General features: G+C 52.8%; 2 protein-coding genes across 3 annotated transcripts in view; one reads left to right on the top strand and one right to left on the bottom strand.

Annotated features, from left to right (window-relative positions):
* The window catches only part of IGSF8 (immunoglobulin superfamily member 8), a 7,099-nt gene extending 4,942 nt beyond the window's left edge, over window positions 1–2,157 (bottom strand). The window contains exon 1 of the mRNA XM_012808661.2: window positions 1,865–2,157. Within this exon, the coding sequence (XP_012664115.2) occupies window positions 1,865–1,925 (61 nt within the window). The 5' untranslated portion in view covers window positions 1,926–2,157. The remainder of the gene's footprint in view (window positions 1–1,864) is intronic.
* A 16,369-nt stretch (window positions 2,158–18,526) lies between these two features.
* LOC100954113 (sodium/potassium-transporting ATPase subunit alpha-2) overlaps window positions 18,527–24,634 on the top strand; it is a 25,944-nt gene continuing 19,836 nt past the window's right edge. The window contains exons 1-3 of one of the 2 annotated variants that reach the window (XM_003795197.2): window positions 18,527–18,634; window positions 23,420–23,524; window positions 23,727–23,786. In XM_003795197.2, coding sequence (XP_003795245.1) covers window positions 18,623–18,634; window positions 23,420–23,524; window positions 23,727–23,786 — 177 coding nt within the window. In that variant the 5' untranslated portion in view covers window positions 18,527–18,622. The remainder of the gene's footprint in view (window positions 18,635–23,419; window positions 23,525–23,726; window positions 23,787–24,634) is intronic. The other variant, XM_012808579.1, reaches the window with a different exon arrangement.

Genomic DNA, 24,634 nt, shown 5'->3' with positions numbered 1-24,634 from the left:
GGAAATACCCAGGAGTTTGTGGTCAAACCCTGCCCTCTAGATCCTCTAGAATAGTGCATCTGCACTACCTATCCCCACCCCCCCAGCTGGGCTCTTAGCCCCTTCCTTCTTCCTCTGGTTGAGTCACGGGGAAAACTCATGGTCTGTTGTTGGTTGGGGCACAGGCTAGGAATCAGGAGATCAGCTTGCAGCCCCATTCCCACCCCCAGCTCTTGGGCCCCAGACCAAGCCTTCCTCTCCCAGGCCTCAGTTTCCACACTGGAGGAGAACTAAGAGCTCCTACCTCTGACAGGGAACCAGTGTGTGACTCAGGAGGGCCTTGCCCCAGGCATATTTCCTAATCTGTGTGGAGGTGGAGATGGCCAATCTGACACCTTCTCTGGCTGCCTCAGGACAGATTCTGCTCAGAAAGGAACCCCTCCCACCTGCCTGGCTCCACAACTGCTGATGCTGGAGATCCCCATGGGAAAGTCACCCCCACAGCCTTAGGAAATCAGCTGCCACTCAGCTCTCTCTCCCTAGCCAGGGCACTTCCTCTGTTGTTAGCCACAGAAGAGAAGGGAGAGCAGAGGTCTGCTTTGGAGTCAGATCTGAATGTGCTCCCTGGGGCAAGTGACTTGTTTTCCCCATCTGTGAAAAGAATGCAGTAGGTGCTCAGATCTCAGCAGCCTCCTCTTCCAACTCTGTGAACCTCATTTCCCTACCTCCCCTGGGCACCTCCCTGCTCCATGGTGCCCATTGGGGAAAACAGGCCAAATGCTAGGCAACCAGCCCCACTGTTCCACCCTCTCTGCACCTCCTCCAGCCTCCTGCCCCGGGCTCCAAGGAGAGGACTCATTCTAGCCCCATGGGGCCCAGGGGCCTGCAGCAAGGTGCCACTATGGAGCTTTGGTCTAGAACCAGGAGGCTGGAGCTGTCAGCCTCTGCCCTGACTACAGCAGCTCTGAAGTCACCACCAATATCCTCAACCCCCAACCCCCACTCTGCACTCTCATTTCAACGACTTTAGTCTCCCCAACACATGCACAGGCAATTTCACTGTGTCCATGCCACCCTCTTCCCAGAGACCACCTCCTACAGGGAGCCCTCCAGTTCAGGTGAAAAACAATTTCACTGTCACTATCCCAAAGCACCCAGAGAAGGTTGGCGCAGAACACCTCCCCATGAACACCCACCATGACAGACACAGGGTGCTTGGAGACGCCAAGATCAATCTCCATGGAACCTGGTTTCTCCTGAAGGGGGGAAGCTGAGACTAAGGGGGTGTGACAACTGGTGGGAGGCTGTAGACCCAAGTGCATTTGGGAGAAAGGAAGAAGGGCAAAAAGGGACCCAGCACAGGGTGGAGATGTGGTGAGAGGGATCTGCCCCCAACCTCAGATGATGGGGAGGGCAATTCGGGGGGACTCACTTCAAAGACTGTGGGCAGTACTCCTCCCTGGGCCTCCAGCCAACTCTGGGTCAATTATGAAGCCAGGCGGGCACAACCCACGCAGGGCGGGCACCCAAGGCCAGTCTTGGAGCCGAGTATGGGGCAGAAAGGAGTCAGAGCATTTGGCAAAGCGAACCCAGGACTCGGGTATTCTGGCTGAGAAGCGAGCCCTGTCCCCAGAGGCCTGGAAGTGAGTGGGACAGCACCTCAGGGGGTCCTAGCCCAGGGCCTGAAGCTGGTAGCCCTCCTGCTGTTGACCAGCGAGTGGCCACAAGGGGCAGCTGGGCGCCGAGCCTGGGGAGGCTAGAGACATCACTGACGGAGAAGGGATTGTGAGGAGCTCCAAAATTCTGAGGAGGCAGGCAGGTCTGGGTGCAGGGTGGCAGGCACCTGCCCGGCGGGGCCAGGAACCGGGACTGGAGCCAGGCTTACCAAGCATTAGCAGCAGCAGCAGGAGTGGTGGCGGCAGCGGCGTGGGCCCAAGGGCGCCCATCCTGCGCGGGCGGCTCTGGGAAAGCTCCGGGGGTCGGCGCAGGTTCTGGGGGGCCGGGGCCGCAGGGGGCGCATGCCCAGGTGGGGGGCAGAAAGCGGGGCAGCGAGGCGTGGGTGCGCCGAGCGGAGCTGAGCGGGAGCTGCCAAGTCCCCTCCCTCCTCCCCTTCCTCCTCCCCTCCTCCCTTAGCAGTCTCTCCCGCCCTCAGCAGCTTCGGGGATAGTTCCCGCCCCGCCACGCCCCGGTTCCCGCCCCACCAGACTCCAACCCGGGTTCTGCACTGCGCCCGGCCCCGCCCCCGGAACTGGCTCCGCCCCCGACCCCGGCCCCTAAGGACTGGCGGCCCCTCGGCCCATCGTAATCCCCACCCCCCCTGGCCCAGAGCACGCCCCACTCCGCACCTGCCAGCTTTCCCCGGACAGTTGGGTGCACGAGCCCTGGGGTTGGGAAGGTAATTGTGGCACGAACTTAAAAAAGAGTCCAGTTTTTGCTGTGAGACTCCTCGCTGCAAACCCTGCTGGGGGGGGTGGGGTGGGCGCAACGCGGGAGTTCCCAAAAGTGAGGGGTTTGAGCTGAAGGACGCTTTGGGGCTCTGAAAGCTCACCGGAAGCCTGTTTGTCTCCCCCTCAGAGGCAACACCAAAAGAAAATGGGTGCCGTCACTTCCGGGTTCGGTGATCCTGGTCCAGTTACTTAACCAACATCAACCTCAGTTTTCTTCTCTGCAAACTGAACTGACCGTGGTGACTTATACCCAAAGGGTTATTGTGTTGATTAACTGAGATATTGTACATAAGGTGTTTGGCACATGAGTTAGGAGGGGGGAGGGTTGTTTTCGGTTTTAAATTATTATTTGAATTGCTTCCTAAGAGATTTAGGTGAAGGAGTCTGTATGTCCAGTGAGGAGAGATGGACATTGCTCTGTTCCCCGAAGGGTGGGGGAATGGAGCAGTCATCCTCCCAGAGCTCTGCCTCTCCCTCCCTCCAGCTGTGAGGGAGGTGGGGAGTGGGGAGGGGCAGGAAGGGTGAGGCTGAACCCTAGAAGGAACGAGCACGTCTGCAAAGCCAAGGCTCTCCACGTGACCATCAGGCCAGGTGCAGTGGTTCACATCTGTAATTTCAGGACTCTGGTAGGCATGGGAAACATAGTGAGACCTCTTTCCTAAAAAAAAAAAAAAAAAATTAAAGTGGCCATCAGTGAGAAGTGACCCCAGAGCTTGCCTGGCACCCTCCAACCCCAGACTTGTCCCTCTCATCCTCCCACCCTCTTTACAGAAGAGGAGACTAAGGTCTAGGGAGGGAAAGGGGCACGGCCAAATCAGACCTTCCTGGTCTTTCTTCTCAGAGCCTGGCACAGTGTCTGACTCAGAGGAGGTACCATCGAGTGGCCAGGTGAAGCCACTTTCAGGAACCTCAGAGAAACTCTGAGGCAGAATGTTTAGGGCCCTGAAAGGAAATCAAGTGTCCAGCCCTCACCTGCCAGTATGCCAGGACTGGCCCAGGAAGGGTGCAGATGCCTGTTTGCTCTTACTGTGAGGAATCCTCAGCCTGGTTTCTCCAGCCCCATTTCATCTAAATCCATCCACACGTATAATGTGCTATGTGAAAACTGAAAGTCATAGGGAAATTTTCGGAGGAAAACTGCTCTCCCTTTATCTAGAAATGGAGTAGATTCAATGCCTTCCTGATGTTTGACCTATGAAAGATGTTACCAATCATCACTATCACAATGGGTGCCATTTATGAACTGCTTTACATAGTAAGCCCTTTTGGATATCAGCTCTAGTCTTTACCACATATTTTGCAAGTTATCATTTAACAAAAGAGAAACCTGAGATTGGGGGGGTTAAGTATGTTGTCTATGGTCACACAGCTTTAAAGTGGCCAAGATATGACTTGAGCCTAGGCCTATCTGTCCCCAAAGCCGCGAATCTTCCTATGCTCTACTGTCTGTCCTTCCAAGACTCTCTCCCCTGGTATACCCAGTCATTCAACAAATAGTGATTGGGCCAGCCTTGTGCTGGGGCACTGGAGATGCCTGGTAAACAAGGCTGACATGGTCCCCTGCCCTTAGGGAACATAGTCACGTGTGCCAGGGAGATATTTCATACACAAGTGATAACCAAACCCTAGTATGAGCATTCTCAGATCTTCAGAGAACTGAGGGACCCTCCCTCACCCCATGGCTTGGGGCGAGGAAAGATCAGGTAGGTATTAAGGAATGGGCTGGTGTCTCCAGAGAGGCGGAGGCCCCAGAAGAGCAGGAAAACGCAGCTTCTTCCACAGGCGCCTCTCCAGACTGCGGCTTCCAGAGGTGAGCAGCAGGGGGAGCCGCAGCCCAAGCCTGGCTCGCCCGCAGCGGCTTATGTAACCAGGAGAGCCAGGAACCAGAACCAACCCCAGGCACGAGGCTCACTGCGCACAGACACATGTCCCCACTGTCACAGAAAGGGGCTTCAAGCTGAAGGATGCCTCACAGACAAACACACCCACAGAGCGATGCACAAAGAATATATCGCACAGGCTGGAGAGCACTCCTGTAACTGCCTGTCATACCCATTAAAAACGTACAGGTTTCCCAGCACCAAGGCTTTGCCAGAAGTGGGTGAGCAGAGGAAGGAGGAAGGAGGCCTTTCTTAGGAGTTTCAAGGCCAGACTCAGACATGAAAGGGGAGGGAGCCTGGGGCTACAGAGAGACATGTGTGGGATGTACAGTAGTGACTGTGGGCCCCCTAATGCCTGGCTGCACTGCGGTGTCACTGTGGCATCCCCAGCTTCCCACCAGACCACTGGGCACTAGCCAGTATGGATTTGTATCAGTCCTGTTTCACACACTTAATTCATTTCGCCTCCAGATGACATAGGTATGAGGCACCAAGGTGGCACTAAGTTGTCATGAGTACTGTTAAAGATAATCAAGACACACACTCTGCCCAACAGCACTTTATAATCTGGCTGAGATATCACATACTGGAGTCACAACCAAGGGGACATGGCTGTCAGAGAGGAGCACATTCAAATACAGGACAGTTAGCATATGCTGATCTGTGCCAGGTGTGCAACATGACCTCATTTAATCCTCACCAGAACCACGTGAGGTTAGTGCTATTATTATCCCCGTGAGAAAACTGAGGCATAGAGAAACTGAGGAACTTGTCCAAGGGTAATGGATTGGTTACTGTCCAGACCAGAGTTGGGACCTGGGATTGTCTTAACTGTGGGACCTCTGCCTCTAGCCCTGTTATACTGCCTCTTCCAAGCAACCATCGCTAGAGACATAGTTGAACACAAGCCTAGAAAACATAGGTACATTCCCAGCTATAGTCCCAGTTACTGTTAAGGAGACAGAGTGACAAACATATCAAATAAACAAGCACACATACTCAACAGACAATAAGACATATAGAAATGACACAAGCACACACATAGGACTCAGCTCTCTCTCTCTTGTAAATGTGCTGCGTGGAGAGCTAAGGATCACAGACGAGAGTGTCCTGTGATCTGTGTGTTTATAAAGGGCTGGTCCATACTGCCCTGTTGAACTATATTTCCTACCCTCCCAAAAAGGAAAAATCTCTTTGCAGAGCTGCTAAGAGCCTGGAGCATAGTCAAAGACAGAAGTAAATCAGAAACCTACCCTCACCCAGACAGCATACTCATGCAGAGACACACCAAATCAGTGGTGCCCACACCAAGGTGAACACACACACTTCATGTACATTCAGGCAATCTCACAGGACCACACAGCCATCTCCTCCACTCACACACCTACGAATATTCACACTCCATCTTCTCCCTCTTTCCTGCCTGGGCCAGGCATCAGCACCCTGGTGGACTGCATGTGTGGGTGCGTGCGTGGGTGCGTGTGTGTCTCCACTCCCTAAACCCTCCTCTCTGACTGAGCCCACACTCCCACCCCAGTTCTCAAACCCTACACCAAGGAGGTGGCACAGCTGTTCGCGAATAGTGGAGCCACAATGCCAATGGGGCCTTAGCACAATTTGGCTCTGACTCCGGGGGGGGGGGGGCCTGCCATTTCTGTACCCAGAGTGAGTGCCAACTGCCTCCCACTCTGGAATGCCACACATGAATCTCCAGGCACTGGAATCCCCTCAGCCTCCCTCCCTTGACAAGTTCTTTGTTCCCCAGTCCCACAGGGTGGGCGCCTGGGCTCTACCTCAGATGTTCTCCACCCCACTCCTCCATTCCTAGCCAACTCAGAGGGAACCAGGGGCTCTGACACATGTCTGGGGGCCATGTGGGGCAAAGGCACCCTACAGCGCAATACCGTTTCTTCCCCAACCTGAGCAGCCTGGGGCGGGCGGGGGTGGATGGAGGGCAGCAGCCTGCAGTGGTTTGCTTAGACACAGGTTTGTGGGCAGAGAGTTGCAACTGAGTCTCTGGGGGAAGGAGATGGTTTGCACTAGGTGGCTATCCCTGAGTCACAGGAGGTTGAGCAACAGGCAGATCTGGATAACAGGTCACTTGTGAGTTTGTCTATGTGCAGCTGTGAGTGAGGCGAAGAGGAAGCAGTAGTAATTGGTAACACTCGCTGAGCACCGCCTCCGTGCTGGGCACCGTGGGCACACCGTACACGCGTACATTCACTCAGCCTTCACGACAACCCCGTGAGGCAGGTACTGTTTTCCCATCTATTTTGCAGATGGGAAACAGAGGCACAGAGAGGTTACATAATGTACCCAAAGGTCACATAACTACCAAGTGGTAGTCCCCAGATCAAACACAAGCTACCTGACTCCCAAATTTCAGCTTCCCATTCTTCCTCCTCCTCCACCCGTTCACATTTATTTGTATGCGTGTGCGCGTATGCAGACACATCTGGTGCCTATGCGACCCTTTGAAATAACTGTCTTTTTCCACTATGTAGCTCCAGCTTCCAGCACACAGTGGGTGTTCAATAAATATTTGTTGAGGGAAGGTGCAGCTCTGGAGGCCCTGGAGAGAGGAAACAATGAGAGTTGTGTGTGTGTGTGGCGGTGGTATGGGTGGGGAGGGAGGGAATTGGGGAATTTCACACAAACACAGAGCCCTCTGCTGAAGATATGTCAGACTCACTTCTAACCCTGGGGCCCAGCCCTCCAAAGCTTCCTGGGTGAGGAAAGAGCATCTGAGGATGAAGGGGGTCCCGACTCTCCCCTCCAGTCAGAACATAGGATTGGAGCTGTAGGGAAAGCTCTGGAAGAAGGCAGGGAGGCACACAGCCACCTCAACCTACTGGGCCAGGTGCACTCCCGCCTTCGCACCTCTCTCTGACCTGATGCTTCAGACTTCTCCCTGGTTTCCCTCAGATAGTCCCTGCCTCCTCCACTTGTCCACCTGGACGCTCCAGGGACCTGGCACCCCTTGGCTATTTTGGCTAAAGATTGAACAATTCCCCTCTTCCCCAGTCCAACTGAAACAAGGGTGGAATTTTTCCAAAGGCTCTCTATTAGGAAAGTAAAGGGAAAACAAAGCCAGAAATAAAGACTGTAAAAACAAAGAAACAGATGGAACAGTGGGGGTGAACGAGCTGGCCCTGGGAAGGACCATGAGCCTGGAGTCCTGATGCTAACGTGACCCCCTCCCCCTGCTCCCACTCCCTGTCCTCAGCCCTTTGATGGCCTTTCTCATTCTGCATTGTAATTACAGGGCTTGTTTATATCTGCCTCTCTATCTTGGCTCTGGGCTTCTCAAGGCCACTGTTAACTCTTATCTGTTCTGCCCTAGTGCCGGGCACAGTTGCCTGGCAAGGAGAAGCAGCTCAGCGAACAACTGCTGAGTGACTAAGCAAGTGTGTGAGCAGGGAAATGATGGAAGAGGGAATCCGGGTCCTTCCTCTCTGGTGGCCATGTTGGTTCCACAGGGGACACTGATTTCCTCTGGAGTCCATTTTACCCTGGTCACTTATATCCACAGCTGACAGAAAGTGTCTCCTCCTGTTTCAGAACACAACTTTCATCCCTAAGGAAACAGCCCCAGCCTTTGGCCTTCAGGGCAGGAAGGGTGCTGGAGATTGGATCAAAGTGGAAGAGAAGTTGTAGGCTGAAGGCTGGGACATCTGAAATTACAGGCAGAAAATGATAGCTGGTATTTAATAATTCTAAAAACAATTCTGCAAGTTGGAGCTATTAAGGAAACTGAAGTTCAGAGAAACTAAAATGTTTGTCCAACTAGAAGTAGACCTAAGTTTCTCATCCAGGCATTCCGACCCTGCGTTGTGTGCTACATCAGTACAGCACAAACCATTGCCTCAAGAAGGAGCAGATGCCCGGGTAACAGCAAGGGTGTGAGGGCCCAGCCAGCTGAAAGGGCAGGGTGATGGAATCAAGGCAAGCAGGACTGACCACTCCCAGTGGGCACTGGGGTGCAGAAGGATCCCAGGTCCTGAACTGGATATCCCTGGGGAAAGGGGACTAGACAGAACAAAGCTGAAAATTAGGGGTGAGGTGGGTTACCGGTCAGGAGCTCAAATGTAGGAAATAGAACGGTTTGTTCCCATCTAATGAAAAGACTTTGGGGCTGGGATTTCAGGACCAGACAGCATAGCTTTGGACAGACCTGGATCCCAGTACTGACTTTCTCTAGCTTTAGTTTCATCATCTTTCAAACCAGAACTACTGTAGTCTGATCTCACTGAGGACCACCGTGAAAATGAATGAGAATGTAGGTATCATGGTGCCTCACTGCCATCCAAGCCCAGGCCCACAGGCAGAGTGGACAGCAGTGTAGGAGAGAAGAGTCCTCCAGACAGGTCACCCCCACCCCTGCTCCTGTGTCTGCCCTCGGTTCCCCACCGCCTTCTTTCTCCTTCCATCCCCATGACCCTCACGGAAGAGGGTCATCTACCTGCTGCCTCAGCTTCCTCACCACACATTCCTCAACCCTTCAGAAATTTATTTCCAAGCTCAACCTGCTAGGAAAATAGTTTTCTTTCTTTCTTTCTTTCTTTTTTTTTTTGGCCGGGGCTGGGTTTGAATCTGCCACCTTTGTTATATGGGGCCAGTACCTTACTCCTTGAGCCACAGGCACCGCCCCAGGAAAATAGTGAACAGCTTTCATTCTCCTCTGGCATTTGAGATTTGAAACTCTTTGTTTCTTGCCCCTTAAACATTTTCCTCTCTCAGCTTCCAGGTCTAGTTGTCCGTCTCTCTAGCTCCTCTACCTCACCATCTCCTAGACCGCCTTCCCTACTCGGGGTATTAGCCACGGTTCTGTCCAATGTTCCCTACCCTGGCCACCTCCTCTGCTCTCCTGGCTTAGTAGTCATCTCTGTGAAGATGATGCCCAAGATCTAGTCCCCATTTCTATCGCCCACTGAGTACCCTTACCTGGAACCCCGCTAGTATTGCCTCGACCTGAATATGCCCAAAGCAAACTTGGAGCTTCTCTCCCAATCTCCTCTCTTCCCTACCTCATTTCAGCTAACTTCACACCTTCAACTCCTTCCTTCCTTCCTTGCCCTGGAAGTTGCCAAATCCTGAAATCGTACCTCCTCAGGATCTTTCTTATCCATCTCTATCTTCTGTCATGGCCACTGTCTTGCTCCAGATTTTTCACCACCTATAGCCCCTATGAGGCTGCCCCTTCCAGCCCAACACCCTGTCATGTACATACATGCACTCTGTACTCTCGCAAGCCTTCCTAGAGAACAGCACCAGTGAGTTACTCCCCTGCTCAGAGACTTTAAATGGTTCCATGTTGTGTATAGCAATATTTTTCAAACTTGTTTGGTGGTAAAAATACAGATTCCCACTACCCATCTCCAGTCTCATGAATCAGGATGTCTAAGACATATTCCTGCTGGCTCGTATATATGTGTGTAGACAGAAAGATAGATGGTTGGGGGTTTTTTTGGTTTTTTTTTTTTTTTTTTGGAGACAGAGCCTCAAGCTGTCCCCCCCTGTGTCGAGTGCTGTGACACCTCAGCTCACAGCAATCTCCAACTCCTGGGCTCAAGCAAGTCTCCTGCCTCCACCTCCCAAGTAGCTGGGACGACAGGCGTCTGCCACAGCGCCCGGCTATTTTTTGGTTGCAGCCATCATTGTTGTTCTGGCAGGCCCCGGCTGGATTCGAACCCACCACCTTAGATGTATGTGGCTGGTGCCTTAGCCACTTGAGCCACAGGCGCTGAGCCAATAGTTTTTTGAGATGGAGTCTCTCTCTGTGGCCTTAGCTAGAGTGCAGTGGTGCAATCATAGCTCGCAGCAACCTCAAACTCCTGGGCTCAAGCAATCCTCCTGCCCTAGCCTCCCAAGTAGCTGAAACTATAGGAATACACCACAATGCCTAGATAAATTTTCTGTTTTTTGCAGAGATGGGTATCTCAGTCTTGCTCAAGCTGGTCTTAAACTCCAGAGCTCAAGCAATCCTCCCATTTTGGTCTCCCAAAGTGCTAGGATTTGGGAGTAAGTCACCATGCCCGGCCTGTTTTATAGTTTTCACCCAGGTTACTCTTATTGTCAGGGCCTTTAGGGAATACTGGCATTTAGAATGGCACTTACTCTGCCATTCAAGGCCCTCTGTGAAATGCTGTTAGCGCTCATTCCAGCACTGCCTCCTGTGTGCTTCCTGTGACTGGTGCTTCAGCCCTCTACCTGTGCTTGCGTTGCTCCCGCTCCAGGTCCCTTTGCCCTCTACATGCTGTGGTGTGCACCCAGCAGCCAGCAGTGCCAGCCTCAACACAGATGCCTGCTGTTAGCACCCCACCTCCCCCTTTACCTTCTGGAGCACTCCTCCCTGCCGCTATTGTATTGGATCATGCACACCTGGAGACAAGAACTCAGGATGGAGGTTTCCATGGGGGCTTTACAACATAGACGTTAAATGTGCAGGCCCTGGAAACAAATTAAATTTGAATCCCAGCTCCCCTGCCTGGGTAAGCTTAGGGTCTGTGTGCTCAGTTTCCTACAAAACAGAATTGTTATGCGGACTAAATTAGTAACACATGCTATCTGCATCAGCTCGGGAGGCTGGGGAAGTCCAAGATCCAGGTACTGGCAGCTCTTTCAGTGGGTGAGGGCCCGCTACCTTCATTCTGCATCCTCAGATGTCAGAGAGCAGAGAGAGGAAGCAAGTGTTCTCGTGCCCTTCTTATAAGGGCACTAATCCCACACAGGAGGGCTCTACCCTCATGACCTAATTACCTCCCAAAGTCCCTGCCTTCTAATATCATTACACAGCAGGTTCAGCACATGAGTCTGAGGTTCATGAATGCTAACTAACTTCTAGTTACTACAAGCTACAGATCTTGGGGACAATCTGGTTCAATGGCTCTCAACCCTGTCTGCTGACTGAGTAATCTGGGAAGGTTTTAAAAAATACTAATGCCTGAGCCTCACCCCTTGCAAGGTGGGGAAACTTCAGCCTCACAGCCACTTGTGGCCTGTTTGATCTTTAAGTGTGGCCCCTAGACCGAATGTAAACTTCACAGAAAAAATCCTTAGGCTCATGTCTGTAATTTTCTTTTTTTGAGACAGAGTCTCACTATGCTGCCCTAGGTAGACTGCCATGGCATCCCAGCTCACAGCAACCTCAAACTACTCTTGGTCTTCAGTGATTCTCTTGCCTCAGCCTCCCAAGTAGCTGGGACTACAGGTATCTGCCACAATGCCCGGTTATTTTTTTGTTTTTGTTGTTGTTGTCTTTGTTGCTTAGCAAGCCTGGGCCAGGTTAGAACCTGTCGGCCCTGGTATATGTGGCTGGTGCCCTAACCATTGATCTACGGGTGCTGAAACTCACAACTGTAATTCTAATACTTTGGGGAGGCCCAGGTGGGAGGATCACTTGGAGTCAGGAGTTCAAGACCAGCCTGAGCAAGAGTGAGACACAGTCTCTACTAGAAATAGAAAAAAACTAGTCGGGTGCAATGGCAGGCACCTGTAGTCTCAGGTACTCAGGAGGCTGAGACAGGAGGATCACTGAACCCAGGAGTTTCAGGTTGCAGAGAGCTATGATGATGCCACTGTTGAAATAAATAAATAAATAAATAAGATTTGTTTCGTAAAATTGGATTCAGTCAAAAGGACCCAGAAGGCCACAAGTAGCCCCAAGGCAGCAGGGTCCCCACCCCAACACTTCACTTTTTTTTTTTCTTTTAAGACAGAGTCTCACTCTATTGCCCTGGGGTTGAGTACCATGGCATTATAGCTCATAGCAACCTCAAACTGTTGGACTTAAGCAATCCTCTTGCCTCAGCCTCCCGAGTAGCTGGGACTATAGGTGCCCTCCACAACACCCAGCCATTGTTTTAGAGACAGGGATCTCACTCTTGCTCAGGCTGGTCTAAGACTTGTTAGCTAAAGCAATCCACTCGTCTCAGCCTCCCAGAACGCTAGGATTACAGGCACTCATGCTGCACCTGCCCCAACACTTCACTTTATGTACACTTGATGAAAGGTACAGGACTTAGTCAAGTGTGCATGGTTCATTAGTGGTAAAGCAGATTCCACACTGAGAGCCTCTGCCCTCCCTGCAGCCTGGTCCGCAGTGCTTTCCAGTGTGCCGTGGCCCAGCCTTTGCTCCTGTACTGCTAGGAAGGAAGAACCACTGAGGCAAAAGGCAGAGCCCAGGCCTACCCAGTCTTAATTGCCAGAAATGGAGGTAAAGAAGTGGGGGAAGAGGAGGGGACATTTGAGGAAATAATTGGTAGAGGAGATTCCCCAAGTGCTAGGAGCTTGCCCTGGGAAGACAAGGTCAAAGGATAAATTGCAGTGATTTAGTGACTAGAGGGCATAAGATTCTGAGCAAAAGGACGGTGAGGGTGGGAACCTTGTTTGCCTTTACTGTAGTGGTCTCTCCAGTACCTTGCACAGAATACAGCATACAGTAAGTGCCTAGCAAATGCTGGTTGGATGTCTGAATGGAGCAATAGCATCACAAAGTATGTATACTGCTGATTAAGTTACGGGGGCAGGGAGAGCTCACATTGCCCAAGGAACAGTAGTGAGAACATTCATACAGAAGCACAAGAGTGTGCTTTCAGAGAAACTGAGGCACAGTGGAGGCCAAGCTCCTGAAGTTCTGAGGAGGGAGGCAGTGATCCTGCATGCCAGATGTTCGCAGGGCACCCTGCCCTAGCTGAGCATCCAGAATGCCAAAGGGGACAGGCAGATAAACAGAGCTGCATCCTGGGCCAAGCAGAGGGGGCCTAGCAGGGGAAGAAGGAGGTAGGAAGGAGGAGGCTGGGGGCCAGGCCAGGCTGCCTCTTGATAGGGGGAGCTGGGAGGCGGGGTGCTCCGGGCCACTGGCTGGGTCAGATCTCCAGCCAAAGCAAACCTGCCTCAGGGGGTTGGGGGGCTGCTCCCTCCCTCCCCAGATGGAATCAAAGGAAAACAGGAACCCTAGAGGGCCCAGCTGTGACCCTTGCCCCCCACACTCAGCAAGGCCCATTAACCCTATCTGCCCTGTGTCTCCAACATACTTAGCTCAGAGAATCTGGAAATAGGCTCCACTGGTATCTGCTGATCACATACCAGCCAAGAGATGCCCCGATTTCCCAGCCTCACCTCAGCCCTGCCCTTCTCCCCAAAAGATACCCAGACCCTGTTCCATCTCTCATAGTGGCCCTTTTATAGAAACCAGGGTAGTCTTTACCCAAATCAAAAGATACCCAGACCCTGTTCCATCTCTCATAGTGGCTCTCTTATAGAAACCAGGGTAGTCTTTACCCAAATCAAAAGATACCCAGACCCTGTTCCATCTCTCATAGTGGCTCTCTTATAGAAACCAGGGTAGTCTTTACCCAAATCTGAGACCTTCCTCCTTTCTACGCCAAGAGTTGAAGGAGTCAGGCCCATTTCTGCAGGTTTCACTGATAAAGCAGGAGCACCCGGCCTGCTTAACAAACAAGATGGGGCACCCACCCCCTTGGATCTCCTGTTGAACCCAGGTCCACCTGATGGTTCTTGCACAGATACAGCTGCAAGTAACTTCTGCTGCTTCACCTGAGCTGAGGGGAAGTAGCCCAGAATCTGGGAGTCATCAGAATTGGAAGGGGACCCCAGAGGTTTTCTAGTCCTATTCCTTGTCATTCAGATGACAATGACAATGCCAGAGCAGAGAAGCCTTGTCTCCAAGCTGACACAGGTGTAAATGGCCCAGTAGGACCAATTTCAGCTGAACTGACTTGCAGGTGAACACCCATCACATTAGACGCACTGGGAACCAACAGGGGTGTGGGTGGGGGCAGAGGGGAAAATAGGCACAGAACAGCCCTGAGTTGTCATCTCAGGAAAATGGTTGACATGGGCCCCCTGGACCACACTGAGGGTCCCTTCCTTTTCTTCCCTGATTTCCACCTGTGTGTCTAGGTAGGAAGACAGCAGGGAGCTATCCAAACCCAGAGGGAAGTAAGGTCAAGCCATGGCTGTGGAGCACGGGCAGAGAGACTGAGGAAAATGCTTCCGGGCACTCGTCCTCCCACTTCCTAAATGCTATATAATGTGGTTTTAACAATAGAAGAGATAATAAAAACAATCTGGGGGAGAAATTAAAGAGGACAGAACCACGGAGAGACAGAGGAAGAGATTTTTTTGTATGCTGCTTTGAGTAGACTGAAAAGAAAGAGGAAGGGAACAGATAACCAAATGTCCAGAGAGAGATGGAGAGAAAATCTAACGCTATCCTTGTGGTCCAGTAGGGAAACTGAGGTAGCAGCAGCACTTGTGCAGCCACCCCGTGGCTCTGAGCCCAAACTTCCAACTGCAGGGTGACTATGATCCAGGGGACTGGAGGAGAGACGGCTAGAGAGGAAGGGGGAGTGAAGAGGCACCTTTCCTGGACACAACATGGCCAGGCCCGGCCCTCTGGACACCCCTTATCCTATCACCCCAAGATGAAAAACTTTCCCCCCAGAAGGCCTCAGAAGCCTAACACATAGGCTGAAGACCCTAAAGGAGAAAGGAAAGGGAGAATTAGAGGAATAGAACAAGGAGAGACGGGGGAGGCCTGGAGCATGGGAGGAGCAGGACTGGGGCAGAGAAGTGGGGTGAGGGGGTGGGAAGAGGGACATGGGGTGATAGAGCCTCCCAGCTCTTCCTTCCCTCCCCTTCCTTCCTCCTCCTCTCTCTTTCATGATCTTGAAACAACCTTGAAGTCTGGGCTGGAGGCCCCAGGAGGCCAGTCACTTAGGAAACAAACTGTTTCTTGGAGACCTTGAAAGCCCATCTGCAGCTGAGCAGTGTCCCCACCCCCTCCCTGTGCACACACACATTCTCCCATGGACTCTCACGTACACTCACACCCAGCTTCACACGGGCTCCCCACTGGCCCACACAAACACATGCATGTACAACACACAGGCACACACACACCTGTGCGCTGGCCACACTTGTGCAGAGATAGTGGGTTTGTAATTAATAGGCCACACTTCCAAACAGGCATGAACTTCTAGTCCTCTGAGCAGCTCCTTCTTTGGAATTACTGTTTGGTACATTCACATGGCCTCAGCCTCTTACCAAACACGGGACTCACCCACTAGGTCGCCCTTGGGCACTAACTACACATGTGCTCACACACAGCTGACACACATCCCTGCCTCCCAGATCTGTTTCTTTTTTTTTTTTTTTTTTTTCAAGACAGAGCCTCAAGCTGTCCCCCTGGGTAGAGTGCTATGGCTTCACTGCTCACAGCAACCTCCAACTCCTGGGCTCAAGCGAGTCTTCCACCTCAGCCTCCCAAGTAGCTGGGACCACAGGTGCCTGCTACAACGCCCGGCTACTTTTTGGTTGCAGCCGTCATTGTTGTTTGGCGGGTCCAAGCTGGATTCGACCCCGCCACTTTAGGTGTATGTGGCTGGCGTCTTAGACGCTTGAGCCACAGGCGCTGAGCCCCCAGATTTGTTCTTACCCACCTCCATCTCCTCTCTGCCCTTTGTGAACCCCTCTCTGATCTGCCATTTCTCTCAAGCCCGCTTCCCGGCCCAGTGACCCTGGTCTTTCTACCTCCTATCTTTCTCTCCCTTGCTCCTCCTGCTCCAGGGGCCTTGATCCAACCTGGCACCTCTGGCTGAGTTCAAAGAAAGCCATAGGTAGTCCAATCCAGGCCTCCAGATCAAAGGATCAGGTGCCTCCCCTGTTTATGTCCTACAGTCTGAGATACAGGGCAGGTGAGAGAAGGAGGTAGGCTCCCAGGGCTTCACCTCTCACCAGGCAGGGATGGTGGCCCGTGATGTGTGGGTGAAGGATGGGCCCTGAGTGTCATGTCCCCCCTTTGTCTTTCTGAGTCCCAGATGGGAGAGTGGGGCTGTGCTCTAGCCCAAATGCAGAGCATGGCAGGGAGCCCCAGCAGGCTGTAGGGGCACAGGAAGGGCACCGTCCTTTCCGGTATTGAGCCTGGCTACAGGGACCAGAGCCAGGGCATTTGGAAGCACTGGGCAGTACTGGGAGGTGCCAGCAGGAGTGAGGGGTGGGGGGATGAAATCCATTAGAGCCCAGTGTGTGAAGCTCGAACACCACCAGGTTCTGAGACTGAAGTTTTCTTTTTTCTCACTGTGTGTCCTGGAGAAAGCTAAGGAACAGAGCTTCCTAACCCCAAGTCATCATTTCCCACAGCCCCAGAGCAAGGTTGTCTCCATTTTGAAAGCCCCAGCCACTTTTGGGCCACTCTTCCAGCAGCTTCTGCCTGGGGCAGTCTCTCCTGATGCCTAACAACAAGCTTTCTTACTACACCAGCTACTCTCCTCTCACTCTCTCCTCTACCCATGGGGCCTTGGGCTGGCGTCCCTCGTGTTCTCAACACCAACACTGTTTCCTCCCTCTGCCCAAAGCCCAGGTCAGCAGGTGGGACCACGGAAAGACAGGAGAAGGCCTGTGCCGCCCCACCCACCCTTTCTGCCTAGAACCCAGGGCAGGAAGGAGGGTGGAAGTGGGAAGTGACCTTCCGAACCCCTGTAATGGAAAATCTCAACTGCAGGCCTGAAGGGCGCCAGTTATTTCGAGAATTCAGATGTGAGCCCTGTGCTCTGAGAGTGGATATGCTGGAGGAGAGGCTGATAATCTCTTTGCAGGTAGTTCCCTCTGAGACCAGAGAGGGACCCAGTCCACCCAGCAGGCACCTCAGGCCTCTGGGCCACAGCCCCATCCCCCATGCCTGTCCCTCCTTCTTACTTGTTTCCTTTGGACTCAAGGGGCTCAGACTTGCCCCCATGCAGCTGCCCTCTTTCATGCCATTTCTGTACCCAGAGAAATAGGATATTCCAAGAGGACCCTATCCTCTGACTACTCCCGAGAGAGGGTGGGGCAAGATTTTTCCTTTTTGTCTGCCCTTTCTTGTTTCCCTTCTTCCTTCTGCCCACCATTCTTGGCCTCTTTCATCAAATGAACAGCAACGACATCCCTAGACAGCTAGCCCTGTCCTCGGTCATCTCCTCTGCCCTTCTCTCTACCTGGGAAGAGCTTGCGGAGGGCCCATCCAGCCTAGGAGAGGCCCCTTCCCCCTTCCCAGGTATTTCTCCCATGCTTCCCTGCAGAAAAGCCTCCTGTCTGTCTCACCCAGATTCTGCTCAATACACATTTCCCTTCCCCACTAGAGGAAGGGGCAATGGCTCTTCTTTCCAGTTCACACATCTGGTGTCTGCCCTGACATTGACGGCCACATACCTCCCAGAGGCTCTGTGTTATCTTCTTCTGACTTCTCCCCTCACCACTTTCCAAACCCACACAGACTCAGCCCAGAGCTCTTCAGCAGTGATGAAAGGAGAGACACATCCATGCCACAGACAGGTTATCTAACCCCAGGGATGTCATTAAACTGCTGTAGGGCTGGGTCCAGGTGGCCCTCCTGGTCCTTCAGATCCTGCTATCCCCATCATACTTGCCTCTTGACCCTAGAAGTTTTTATTTTCCTACCAAATTTTGGAGAGTTTACATCTGGGAGGGCTTGGGAACACCCTCTCACCTATCTCCAGACTCATGCTGCTTCTCGAGCCACCTTTGGCTCCCACCAGCGCCCCCTCCCAGGTGCCTACATGCAAGGGCCAGCTCTAGGTTCCAAGTCTAACTTTTTCTTTTTCTTTTTTCTCTGCCTATTCTGGTTTCCCTTCCTCTCTTTGCTCATCATTCTTGGGTCCTTTCATCAGATAAGCAGCAATGACACCCCTAGACAGCTGGCCCTGGCCCTGCAACCCTACGGTGGAAGGAATAGTCTCTGTTTTTTTCTTTCTCTGGGATGTTGGATGTACACTTAGGAGACCTGAGTTCTGGTTCTGTCTTATCAGCTCGGATTGTTTAATCCCTCTGAGCCTCAGTTTCCCCACCTGGAAAAGAAGAGAAAGGCTTAGACCATATGGCCTGTGGCATCCTGGGTGTCTGAGCCCATTGCTCCGCTTCAGCCTATTCCTAAGGGGCAGGTTCCCACTCTCTGTCCCAGCCCCCTCCCCTCACCTCCCTCAGTTGTGGCTATCACAGGCCAGAAGGGGTTGAGGGGGCTGAGGGAACAAACATGGACAAACGGACTGTCAAGGGCCAGTAGCTCAAGGGGTGGGAGGGGAGGAGTCCTCAGGGATCCTGTTTCAACAAACGTTTCTTTCCCGAGGAGGGGAAGGCGGGGGAGAGGGGGAGAAGGACCTATTTAAAGCTACCCTGTTGCTTCGGCTGTCTCTGTCTGTCTGCCAGGGTCTCCGGCTGTCCCAAGCTGGCCAGTGTGGGCTTGGGATCCTCCTGGTGACCTCTCCAGCTGAGGTCCCTCAGCTACTCTGCCCCAAGATGGGCCGTGGGGTGAGTATCCCCAAAGAGCAAGCATTGCTCTCTGGAGGGTGAGGGAGGCTACAGAAAAAGGCTGGAGTGGAAATAGGATGTGGAGGGAGGGAGAAGCGGACAGCTGGAACTTGGAGCTCCCGTCTCCAAGCTGCAAACCGTGTGTGGATCCCATGGCATTCACACGCCAGGCACCTCTCTTCCATACCTGACCCCAGCCCGGGACCTTAACCCCACAGCCCACCCCACACCCCTCCAGCTCTCCCTCTACCCCACTTCCATGTCCCTGGCCCCGTTTGTCCCAATTTGTCCTTCTCTCCCACCACAACGCTACACCCTTAGTCCTTCCACCTTTGCTACCTCTGAAAGTCTCCACTCCTCTAGGAGAGTCAGCCTGGAGGGGTAGGGGCCAGCTTAAGCTTGGAGAGGGGCAGAGGAGCATGCTGCTCCCGGAATCACCAAGCAGTTCCGGACACCAGCTCTGTGGGCCCTGAGTGCCAGGGACAGCTGGAAGGGGTGTGGGGAGGAAGAGCGATGTGCCCCCAGCCCAGCACCCTCCGGATGTCCCAAGCAGCACTGTTCTCCAGTCTCTAGGCCATGGGCTTTGAGGACTCTCCCACAGGCTGGTGAGAGCTGCCCCCGCCTCCCCACTAGTCCACCCCATCCATGGCATTCGGCAGTGATGGCTACGCCAAGGGGAAGATTAACAGCCACGATGGGGCAGGCAGGGACAGGGCTCTGAATTCTTGGAAGAGAAATTCCCATATGGAGAAAAGTGACCCAATCTCTTCACATACTGTGCCTGGCTGCTTTCCCTTTTTGGAGTGCTGGCAAAAGAGAGCACAGAGGCTGGGCCTGGTGATTCATGCCCATAATCCTAACACTCTAGGAGGCCACAGCAGGAGGATCCCTTGAGCTCAGGAGTTCAAGACCAGCCTGACAAAGAGTGACACTGACTAAAAATAGAAAAAATTAGCTGTGCATTGTGGCAGGCACCCCTAAGTCCCAGCCACTCAGGAGTCTCAGGCAGGAGGCTCACTTGAGCCCAGGACTATGAGGTTGCAGTGATCTATGATGGTGCCAGGGCACTCTAGCCTGGGCAGAGTGAGACTCTGTCTCAAAAAAAAAAAAAAAAGACAAGACAAGAAAAGAAAAAAAAGGCACGGAAGGAAAGAGTCTGGTGAGCAGAGGGAGGCTATGAGGGGCCAGTGCCTGCAGGAGCCTGTGGGTGAGTTTCTGGGCCCAGGACAAGACTTGCAAGGACATGTTGCAGAGTTGAGCAGCTGGGAAAACTCTGAGCCTGGACACCGGGGTTCCTAAGCTAGGGTGGGAGCTATAAATAGAACCGAATGTGTGTGTGTGTGTGTGTGTGTGTGTGTGTGTGTGTGTGTCTGCCACCACGTGTTCTCTGCAGGCTGCAAGTCCTGCAGATATGCATGAATGAGCACCTGCGTTTGTGTCTCAGCAGGCAAGTTTGCAAATGTGCAAGCCTGGCTTAGGTGCAGTGCGCACAGGCCTGGGTGTTTGTGAGGTATGAGTCTCACAGAGGCAGAGGTCACAGTCTGGGAAGGTGCGCTGTTTGGCACCTTGAGCTGCACCTTGACATCTCTCCCTTCCCACAGAAAGGAGTCCCCGGCTGAGGTCCAGGACTGCCCAGGTCAGACAAGACCCCACTCCCTGACTCAAGTGGAGGGAGAGGGAGAGGAGTTGGCCTCCTACCCTGTTGCACTTTGGAGCAAAGTGGATGCAGCTTGAGGGGTCCTGCACCCCCCCCCACACACACACACAAAATTTCTCTCATCCTCCATCCCCAGGAGCTGAGGGTGAAGTAATAGTGAGACCAGCAGCAGATCTGGACTGTCTGGGCTGAGGCTGGATGAAGTGGAGGCACTTAGGGCCTGGAGCATGGAGTCCAACCTGCCAGGAGGTCCCCAAAGAGGGATAGCATCCCACAACCATTATGGGGGTCACTTCACTTCCAATCCCTTCTTCCCTGCATCTTCACTCCAGAGCCAGGCCCAGTTGTCCCCCCATCACCTTGTGGCCATGAAGGACAGTGTGGGAGTTGGGGGAAGGGCGGGCACCGAGGAGGAGGGAGCCCTGCCTTCTTCAGCTGCCACAGAGAGGCTGAGGTGGGGGAGCACTGGCTGGCAGAGTCCCAGATGCCCCCACTCTGTCCCAGCCACTGGCTTTCTCAAAAAGAACTCTCTGTTCTCCTTCAGCATTCAAGACCCAGAGGGGGGACTTGTGGTTGGGGGAGGGAGACTGGAGGGAGGAGGGGGTGTCCTTGCTTCCTCTCTTTCTTTTTAGCCTGGGCAGTGGCTGGCCCCAAATCTCCGCAGGTTCCTGGCTGCAGAGTCTGAGATCCTTGCCAGGACACCAGGAGGGGGAAGGGGCAGTGTGTCCCAAGCTCTGAGCCTGCAGGGGGACAGGGTGGGAGGTGGGGGAGAAGAGGCATGATATGGAGCTGCTTAGCTCAGCCGCAACCCAACATGCCAAAGTGTGGGGGCCAGCAAGTGTTTTAAAAGTGCACATTTGATTCCAATTTTCATGGACTTTATTTCACATCTGAATGTACAGAAACTCCTCTGGGCTCTGCCCCCTCCTCCCTGTGTGCCCAGGCCTGCTCCTGTCCCTGAAGCTCCTAAGGGTCACACCTCCAGCTTGATCTCTTGCCTCTGGCCCTTTCATTGCATTTCATCCTTTCCTCAGCCTTGTTCTACTGAGGATGAAGTTACTGACTCTACAGCATTTCCAACCATCCCAGCTAATGAACCGCCATAAGCTGCCCAGGGAAGGGAGAGAGGGAACTACTCACAAGACTTGCCCTCCTTCCCTTTGGGCTGCTTCAGTCTCCCCAAGACGATCAGTCTTTAGGAGGCCAAAAATAGAGCAGATGTGCAGATGCTGCAGATGGAGACAAGTGTGTGATTTACTGGTCACCTTCTCTGAGAAGAGCACTTCTGAGTGCCCAGCCTCCCCAAGCTCATATTCATTTAGATTGTTAGTTTCCTGGAACAGCAGCATCTCCCTGCTCCCCCGCTCCCCCTAGAATGCCTTTTCTTATTCTAGATTTCATTGCTCAGACCTCTCAGGGTGCTGGATGTGTGGCCTCTTATGATCAAGCAACTGTCACATTTCTGGGATTGCTCCTGACTCTTTGGGGATGGGCAAAAATGCATTATCCCTCCATGCTGGAGGATTTAGGGCAGTTAAACTATTCCGTGTGATCCACAATGGTGGGTGCATGACCTTATATATTTGCCCAAACCCACTGAATGCACACCACCAAGAGTGAGCCCTCCTGTGAACCATAGACTTTGTGCGCAGTGGTGTGGCACAGAGGTGTGGTGGTGCAGGCAGATGGAAGGTCGTAACAAATGTATCCATGTGGTGCTAGATACTGATAGTGAGGGTGGCTGTGTTTGTGGGGGGGGCAGGAAATACCCAAGAACTTTCTTTACTTTCTGCTCAATTTTGCTGTGAACTGAAAATTGCTTCAAAAAAAAATCTTTTTTAAAAAAACGCAAGAAAATGCATTATCCTGCAAAAAAGGACAAACTTGGCTGTTGATCCTACCCAGTTATCCACTCTTGATAGCGAAAAAAACCCAAACCAAATTACGTGGTAGTATAGAAAAGCTCATTCCTGAAAGCCTAGTGCAGCCTGTAGAGTCCAGTAAGGAACAGAGGTGCCAGGCAGAAATGGAGCAGCCCCTCTGGGATAGGGACCCTGGATCTGGAAGGAGTGGAAGGACAGGAGCCTGGGCGTAAGAAGATGAGAAAAGGCATTTTTTGGACACTTGGCATGGCCACCCCAGGCCTTTCCCAGCCCCCTGCTAAGCTATCATTTCCTCCCATGGAAGGAGAAGTTTCCTGAAGTCCCTGGGAGCCTGGGTGGTGGGGAGAACCCAGATTCTGGGGAGGAAGAGGAAATGGGAGCTTCATAAGGCCACAGTCAACATGTCCATCTGATTCACCCAGATGACTAGGAATGCTCAGACCTAAAACCAAATGTTAGTTTTAGATTTACAATGTCATGTATTTTTGGACAAAATGGGGTCCGGTTCCCTTCTTGTCCACTTGTGCTTTGGGGTGTCGAGTCCTGTGAGTTGCCTTCTGTCCAGGAGTAGGCAGGCCTGCCCAGCCGGTGGAGGGGGCTCTCAGCCCACCTGTGTTCCCATTCCCTATCACACTCTGACCCTCCCCCTACAACTTCTCTCAGTCCACCAGCCCCTCTTCCATTTCTGCCACTCTACCCTAGTCTCCTCTGACACTTCCTGTCTGTCCCTGCTTCCCAGAGGCTCTTGCTTCCCCAGGTTCCCAACTGTCTCTATTCCTCCTCTATGGAGAACAGCCATGGTATTGGGCAAAGACATTCCCACACCCTCAATACCTTCCACTCCGCCCAGTGCCCTCCAGAATTCTCCCAAACAGCATAGGATGATGGTTGTTTTTTTTTTAATTTTTGTTTTGGTTTGTATTTAGCAGCAGGGTCCTTTCAACAAACAAAATCTTAGCAGAAGACCAATGGCCGGAAGTCCTAAACCACAAAGCAGTGCTCTTCAGTCCTGAGCCCTTCACCCTTTCCTGCAGGTCACACGCAGAGCCCTGTGGCTCTGCCAATAGTCTGTGAGATAAGACCTGGGGTCCCTCTGGCCTCCGGCCCTGCTTCTTCCCCCAAGACAATTGCTGCCTCTGAATCCAGGGCCCCCAATCCCAGTGCCTGGGCCCCCAGCTGCCTGGCAGGAATGCAGCCTCCAACCTTGGCTTCCCTGACTCCTTGGGCTCTGTCTTCTTCTTGCAGGATGGACGCGAGTACTCACCTGCTGCCACCACTGCAGAGAATGGTGGCGGCAAGAAGAAACAGAAAGAAAAGGAGTTGGATGAGCTGAAGAAGGAAGTGACCATGGTGAGACTCAGAACCCGCTCTACCGGGTGGAGAGGAGGGGCCTATGCAGGGAGGGCTACCCTGGCCACCAGGGCACTCAGAGAAACTCTGTGTCCCTGGGCTGCTCACCTCACCCCTGTCATCCCCAGGGCCTTTTGCCCATCTGGATACACTCACTCAAATTAACTGGCCTCCCCAAAGTAACTGGCCTTTCCCTCCCCAGGATGACCACAAGCTGTCCTTGGATGAGCTGGGCCGCAAATACCAAGTGGACCTGTCCAAGGTGAGTGGAGGGCTTCTAACAAGGGAAGCAAAGAGGTGAGAGAAGAGCACTGCATCAGGAGGGAGGAGTCTTCACACTATCACCAGCCCTCTAACATGCCCCAGGACACTTGCCTGAGGTTACATGGCCAGGTGGTGGCACAGCCAAACTAGAGGGTGGATCCCCTACTTCCTAGCCCTAAGCTCTCTCCCTGTATATCCTGGGAGCCAGAGCTCCCTAGAACCCAGGCCCCAGAGCACCTCCAGGCAGAAACCTGACTTCTACCCTGAGCAACTTCAGCCACATCCAACTCCCATAGAGCTGACACACAGGAGCATGAGCTAACCCATTCCTCTACAGTAATTGGGTGGGCCCCTGCTATATGTGTGGCATTAGGATACACTTATTTTTTTTTTGAGACAGGGTCTTGCTCTGTGGCCCAGGATAGAATGTAGTGGCAGCATCATAGCTCACTGTAGCCTCAAACTCCCAGGCTCAAGCTATCCTCCTGCCTCAGCCTCCCAAAGTGCTGGGATTACAAATATGAAGCACCAGGCCCAGCCTAGACACTACGTATAATTAATCCTCATAACAGCCCTACAAGATAGATTTCATAGACCTGTTAATTAAAGCAAAAAGACACAGAGAGGAAGAGTAATTTCCCAAGGTCACATAAATAGTATGTAGCACAGTCAGATTGCCATCATTTGGGGGGAAAAAAATTCATCAAAAATTGAGTGGATGGGCGGGCATAGTGGCTCACACCTGTAATCTCAGCACTCTAGAAGGCTGAGGCAGGAGGATCTCTTGAGCTCAGGAGTTGGAGACCAGCCTGAACAAGAGTGAGAATCCCTCTCTATTAAAAATAG

Source organism: Otolemur garnettii, unplaced genomic scaffold (assembly GCF_000181295.1).
Source record: "Otolemur garnettii isolate 467f Iridium unplaced genomic scaffold, OtoGar3 scaffold00091, whole genome shotgun sequence".
Classification (NCBI taxonomy): domain Eukaryota; kingdom Metazoa; phylum Chordata; class Mammalia; order Primates; family Galagidae; genus Otolemur; species Otolemur garnettii.
The sequence above is the reverse complement of the archived record's forward strand: the minus strand, read 5'-3'. Positions and strand labels throughout refer to the sequence as shown.